This window comes from Danio rerio, chromosome 9 (assembly GCF_049306965.1).
Source record: "Danio rerio strain Tuebingen ecotype United States chromosome 9, GRCz12tu, whole genome shotgun sequence".
Classification (NCBI taxonomy): domain Eukaryota; kingdom Metazoa; phylum Chordata; class Actinopteri; order Cypriniformes; family Danionidae; genus Danio; species Danio rerio.
The window spans coordinates 56,700,001-56,707,500 of NC_133184.1; the positions used below are offsets into that span (position 1 = coordinate 56,700,001).

At 35.7% G+C, this 7,500-nt stretch overlaps 1 protein-coding gene across 13 annotated transcripts in view; it reads left to right on the plus strand.

Annotated features, from left to right (window-relative positions):
• Window positions 1–7,500, plus strand: part of frmpd4 (FERM and PDZ domain containing 4) — a 225,480-nt gene that overhangs the window by 151,397 nt on the left and 66,583 nt on the right. For all 13 annotated transcript variants that reach the window (XM_073913338.1, XM_073913337.1, XM_021479059.3 and 10 more), the window contains one exon: window positions 7,228–7,388. In XM_073913338.1, coding sequence (XP_073769439.1) covers window positions 7,228–7,388 — 161 coding nt within the window. The remainder of the gene's footprint in view (window positions 1–7,227; window positions 7,389–7,500) is intronic.

Here is a 7,500-nt window from a genome sequence, read left to right on the forward strand (position 1 = left end):
TTTATGTGCTTTATGAAGACTGAAAAACAGCGTCGATACGTTTAGGGTCATGTCTGAGTCCACTACATCCTTTCAGAGGTGCATCCAGCTCTGTGAGCTCATAAACTCCTCCAGAAACTGAACCTGGATGACGGAGGCTTTCAGCGGTGCTTCTGACTGAGCCCAGCCCAGTTTGATGAACTTCTTGTCGGTGTCTGCTGGGGGATTTCCCTTAGGACACCGACAACAGGCGATATGTCACAATCACGCCCCCACAAGAGCAAGCTCCTAATTGGTTAACGCGCATCATGCGCGTCAAACACGCAAAACGCTCAATTCGCGCCATGCACACTGCGCAATTCTCGGTATTCGCGGCGCGCCATTCGCGCGTATCGCGCCGCATGATGTCTATTCGTGCGTTTGCATTGACAGAGCAAGGAAATTTTACAGTATGTCTGACAATATTTTTTCTTCTGGAGAAAGTCTTATTTGTTTTATTTCGGCTAAAATAAAAACTGTTTTAATTTTTTTAAAACCCATTTTAAGGTCACCATTATTAGCCCCTTTAAGCAAATTTTTTTTTCAATATTCTACAAAATAAATCACTGTTATACAATAACTTGCCTAATTACCCTAACCTGCCTAGTTAACCTAATTAACCTAGTTAAGCCTTAAGTGTGTGTGTGTGTGTGTGTGTGTGTGTGTATACATATATGTATATGTTTATTTAGTCATTTAGTCATTTATTTATTTTTGTATTTAGTTTTATTTATTTATTTTTGTTATAATTTTTGGGTGCCACAGCTGCAAGAATATTCTTATATTTTTTTAAGCGAAGCTGCTGGATTATTTGTTTATAAATTTGTTTTTATTTTTTACAGAGAGGTTAATACCTTTACTTGCCATTATCTTCAACAGTATTTCTTGAAGTCTGTGTATGTTTTTCTTTTACAGAGCTTTTTTTTCAGTATTTGTTGGTGTTCCAGCTGCCAGAAAATTCTTAAATCTTTTTTTATTATTAATTAATTTGTTTTAACTGGAATATTCCAGCTATTTTTTATTAAGCACAACAATTATTTCCATTACTTAGTACTTATTTTTTAAGTAAATGTGAAATGTAATATAAAAACTAGCATCAGTGTTTTCTTGCAAAGTTATTATATTTTTTTTCCATGCACATTCATTCCTTATGAACCAAATTCTTATCCCTGCATCATGTTCAGTTTATTGAACACAGAGCTGATTGTGAGCTGTTTTTATAATTATTATTATTATTATTAATAATATTATTTATCTTTTTATTTGTTTAGCTGGAATATATATATATATATATATATATATATATATATATATATATATATATATATATATATATATATATATATATATATATATATATATATATATATATAATTTTTTTTTTTTACAGGGTGGTTATTTACTTTACATTATTGCATTATCTTTAACAAGATATTTATAGTGTGCATGGGAGTTATATCATTATCTGAAAGTGCACAGGGGTACATGAAAGTTATCATTAATAATATTTTATTGACCATGCACATTCATTCCTCATAAACCCTTCACCTTTGCTTCGTGTCGGGTTCAGTTTATTAAACAAAGAGGTGACTGTGAGCTGATGTCTCGTGTTCAGATCTGCAGCTGAACCTGCGTCTCATGCACGACCTCTTGCGCTCTCGTGGCGTCTTGAAAGATTAATTGTAGGCCTCCGCCATGCGCTGGAACATGTGTCGAGAATGATGCCGCCTCCTTCAGCCCGCAGCTTTAATTAGCGGAGGACGAGCACACACTCGCGCTTCACAGACCCACAAACGCAGGATCATATCGAGACCGAGCAACGGCTAAAAGCTAACGCAGGATTGCATTAGTGTAAGGCGAGAAGATGTGATGTAAAGGCCATTTGCTGGTTACCTGAGCATAAAGCAGACACATAATGCTGTTAAATTCACAATCAAATCTTACAGCGAGTGATCAAATGCAGATAATGTGACGCCGAGCGCCATATGAAGACCAAAGGCTGTGTTTGATTCAGAGACAGAGCGTCACGCCAAGGTTTTTTACCTCTAATGGACGATAATGAGGAGTTAAAGATGCACATTATTACAGGAGGTGTGTGATTGATGCGCTTCACCTCATATGCACCTGCGGGTGATGTTCGGTAATGAAGTTTTGCACTCAGCATACGGTATGATGCGCTTTACTGTAAGTCCGTAGTTTGTTAACCTCACTTTAATATATTGTGGAGTATTTACAACTGTTAATGAACTGCACTTAAACAAATCTGTTGGAATATTCTACAGTTGCTATGGTAACACAACTAGAGTAATTCATCTGTTGTGGGGATTCTTCAGTTGCCATGGTAACACCACTGTAGTAATTGATCTGTTGTGATGATTCTATAGTCGCTATGGTAACACAACACCTATAGTGATTGATCTGTAGTGGTGATTTTATGGTTGCTATGGTAACACAACTATAGTAATGGATTTGTTGTGGTGATTCTATGGTTGCTGTGGTAACACAACAACTATAATAATTGATCTGTTGTGGTAATTTTACAGTTGCTATGGTAACACAACTAAAGTAATGGATCTGTTGTGTTGATTCTACAGTCGGTATGGTAAGAACTATAGTAATTGATCTGTTTTAATGACTCTATGATTGCTATGGTAACTACTATAATAATTGATTTGTGGTGATTTTACAGCTGCTATGGTAACAAGTCAACTATAGCAGCCGATAAGTTGTGATGATTATACAGTTTCTAAGATAACATAACTATAGCAACTGATCTGTTGTGGTTATCCTATAGTTGCTATGGTAATAATACAACAACTATAATAATTGATCTGTTGTAGTGATTCTATAGTCACTATGGTACCACGTCAGCTATAGTAATTGATCTGTTGTACTTATGATATAGTTGCTACGGTAGCACAACTACAGTAGCAAGTGATCTGTTGTGGTGATTCTATAGTCTCTATGGTAACACAACTATAGTAACTGATCTGTTGTGGTTATCTTATAGTTGCTATAGTAACACAACTATAATAATTGATCTTTTGTAGTAATTCTATAGTTGCTATGGTAACACAACTACACTAGCAATTGATCTGGTAAGAACTATAGTAATTGCTCTGTTGTAGTGATTCTGCTATGGTAACTACTATAATAATTGATTTGTTGTGGTTTTACAGTGCCAGAGATGGGTTGCAGCTGGAAGGGCATCCGCTGCGTAAAAACTTGCTGGATAAATTGGCGGTTCATTCCGCTGTGGCGACCCCGGAATAATAAAGGGACTAAGCCGACAAGAAAATGAATGAATGAATGAATGAATGATTTTACAGCTGCTATGGTAACACGTCAACTATAGTAGCCGATCAGTTGTGATGATTTAACAATTTCTATGATAACATGATAACTATAGTAACTGATCTGTTTTGGTTATCCTATAGTTGCTATGGTAATAATACAACAACTATAATAATTGATCTGTTGTAGTGATTCTATAGTCACTATGGTAACACAACTATAGTAATTGATCTGTTGTAGTGATTCTATAGTCACTATGGTAACACAACTATAGTAATTGATCTGTTGTGGTAATTCTATAGTCTCTATGGTAACACAACTATAGTAATTGATCTGTTGTGGTAATTCTATAGTCTCTATGGTAACACAACTATAGTAATTGATCTGTTGTAGTTATCTTATAGTTGCTATAGTAACACAACTATAATAATTGACCTCTTGTGGTGATTCTACAGTTGCTATGGTAACACAACAACTATAGTATATGATCTGTTGTGGCGACTTTATTGTCGCTATGGTAACTTGACTATAGTAACTGATCTGTTGTGGTTATTTTATAGTCGCCATGGTAACACGACTACAATAACTGATCTGTTGTGATTATTTTATAGTTGCTATGGTAACAATTATAGTAACTGATCTGTTGTGATAATTTTATAGTTGCTATGGTAACACAACTACAGTAACTGATCTGTTGTGGTTATTTTATAGTTGCTATGGTAACATGGCTATAGTAATTGATCTGTTGTGGTTATTTTATAGTTGCTATGGTAACATGACCATAGTAACTGACCTGTTGTGGTTATTTTATAGTTGCTATGGTAACACCACTATAGTAATTGATCTGTTGTGGTTATTTTATTGTCGCTATGGTAACACAACAATAGTAACTGATCTGTTGTGGTTATTTTATAGTTGCTATGGTAACATGACTATAGTAATTGATCTGTTGTGGTTATTTTATAGTTGCTATGGTAACACGACTATAGTAACTGACCTATTGTGGTTATTTTTTAGTTGCTATGGTAACATGGCTATAGTAATTGATCTGTTGTGGTTATTTTATAGTTGCTATGTTAACATGGTTATAGTAATATGGTATATGGTAAATAATAGTTGATTAAATAAAAGCCAGATATTAGATTCAAAATATGAAATTAAAATCATTTGTTCACTGTGTGCATTCGCTATTTGTGTTTCACAATCATGCAGAAAAATATGTTAGATGTAGAATTATCAGCTAATGTATTGGCTTTCGGCTAATATTAAAGAGATATCGTTATCTGTATCAGTCAATATTCCATATTGGTTCATCCCTAAATTAGTTTTCATTTAGCAGCATTGTTCCAGTAAGACAGTAAGTCTTTGCTTGCCGTCATTTTCTTCACAGATGTTCGAAGATTTTTTTTTTTTGACGCCTTGAAGTGTAGTGTGTGTTCCTGTGACTCGACTGTAGCACTCTCTGACTTTACAATGATTACAGTGTGTAACTGGGTCATCAACAGTTCCAGCAGTTTCTTTACTCGTAGCTCTTTCCCTCCTCAACCTTTTGTACCACAGTGCCATTGTTCGCCTCCCCCTAAATTACAGATCGGCAGAACCTTTGAGAGGCGTGACGGTTCCCGCAGAGACAAATCATTTCCACGGCTTTATATTGTGTTCACATCCACTGTGTTGTGTCTGAATGGGGAATGTCAAACCTGCGTCTCAAATGTCGCTGTTATGAAGGAGGAGAGCAAGAGCTGTGTAATCTGCCCACATGGGAAAAAGAAATACCGTAGTATCTTACAGTAAATGCTGTGGTGTTTTGGTGCTATAGCATTTACTGTTGTGGTAAATCTATAGTCACTACACGGCAACTATAGTAATATAAACACACAATTGACCCAATACTGTTGGTTTCTACAACTATAGAGTATGCTATACTACAATACACCACAGTTTACTGTAGTAAAAACTATAGTGTATTACAATATTTATTAGTTCATTAGTCCACGTTAGTTAATATTACAGTGTGTTGTAAACGCTATAATAAAACACACTTTACTGTAAATAACACAATATTTTAAAATCATACTATAGTATACTGTATATATTAAACAACTCTGTTAATGAATACTACATCATACTGTACTTGAATTAATCTGTTGTGATATTCTAAGGTTACCATTGGTACACCTGTCCAACTGCCCGTTAATGCAAATGTCTAATCAGCCAATCACATGGCAGCAGCTCAATGGATTGACAAGGAGTGGATTGGTGGATAGCATGTTCCTTCCAGCCACAACCCAGTACTGAGAAAAACTCATTCACACACACACACACACACACACACACACACACACACACGCGCACAAAAACACACCCTAAAGCACATGTGTTTGGACTATGGGGGAAACCGGAGCACCCAGACGAAAACACATGCCAACACGGGGAGAACATGCAAACTTCTGACTTTGAAGCAACGGTGCTAACCACTGAGCCAGCATGTTGCCCAAATTTGAATAATTAGGAAGCAATATTATCAGTAATTTGTTGGATGTATTATATGAGAGAGCTGCTGTAGCTTGATTTAACAAACAAGTAGTTGTAATTGCATTCGCATTCACATTGTGAGCCTTAAAAGTTAAGAACTCTTACACTCTCAAAATTATCTTGCATAAATATGCAGAGCTTCCACAAAATTATTTGCAGTTGATTCTGTCTGACCTTTGTTATAATACACTTGCCATAATACAGTAAAGAAATGGCAACTAAAGTAAATGCATTAAAAAAATGGCAAAGAAAAGTCTGGCTCTAATTATAACTCAGCAATTAAATAATCATCATTATCATCATCTTAAGAAATGAATACAATTGAGCTCCATATTAACAATGCATCATACATATGTATGCTTTACTAAAACAATGAGTTTTTAATCTAGTTTCATACCGAGTGTGTCTGAGCATCTGAAATTACCATACAGGCTTTTTCTAGTGTTTCGCAGCCATAAATGAAAATGCTCGACCTCCTTTAGTGGACATATGTTTAAAATCATTCCAAATTACACAAAATTACCTGAACATAACCTAAACATAGCCAGAACAAAACCTAAACATTACCTGAACATGGCCTGACATAAGCTGAACATAACCTGTTTTGGAGCCATATATGAAAATGCTCGACCTCCTTTAGTGGACATTTGTTGTAAATCATTCCAAATTACACAAAATTACCTGAACATAACCTAAACATAGCCACAACAAAACCTAAACATTACCTGAACGTGGCCAGACATAAGCTGAACATAACCTGTTTTGGAGCCATATATAAAAATGCTCAACCTCCTTTAGTGGACATATGTTGTAAATCATTCCAAATTACACAAAATTACCTGAACATAACCTAAACATAGCCAGAACATAACCTAAAAATTACCTGAACATGGCCAGACATAACCTGAACATAACCTGTTTTGGAGCCATATATGAAAATGCTCGACCTCCTTTAGTGGACATATGTTGTAAATCATTCCAAATTACACAAAATTACCTGAACATAACCTAAACATAGCCAGAACATAACCTAAACATTACCTGAACATGGCCAGACATAACCTGAACATAACCTGTTTTGGAGCCATATATGAAAATGCTCGACCTCCTTTAGTGGACATATGTTGTAAATCATTCCAAATTACACAAAATTACCTGAACATAACCTAAACATAGCCAGAACAAAACCTAAACATTACCTGAACATGGCCAGACATAAGCTGAACATAACCTGTTTTGGAGCCATATATGAAAATGCTCGACCTCCTTTAGTGGACATTTGTTGTAAATCATTCCAAATGACACAAAATTCATGGAAAATGCTTGAAATGTTGCCTCAATTGATGTATTTTCCTCTTTTTTTGTTTGTTTGTTTTGCAGTCACCTCTCGCAGTCCAGTTCTCTGGAGGAGGTGCGCGTTGATGTGGAGAAGTTTGTCCCTCCGGCACCGAGGAAGGTGGAGATGAGACGAGACCCGGTGCTCGGCTTTGGCTTCGTGGCGGGCAGTGAGAAACCTGTCGTGGTTCGATCGGTTACTCCAGGTACACAAATAACTAGATCAGCTACATTTATTGATATTAGTGATGCCAATGATATGTGTATATGATCTACACCATTCATATATATTCATGTAAATAAACATATATAGACACG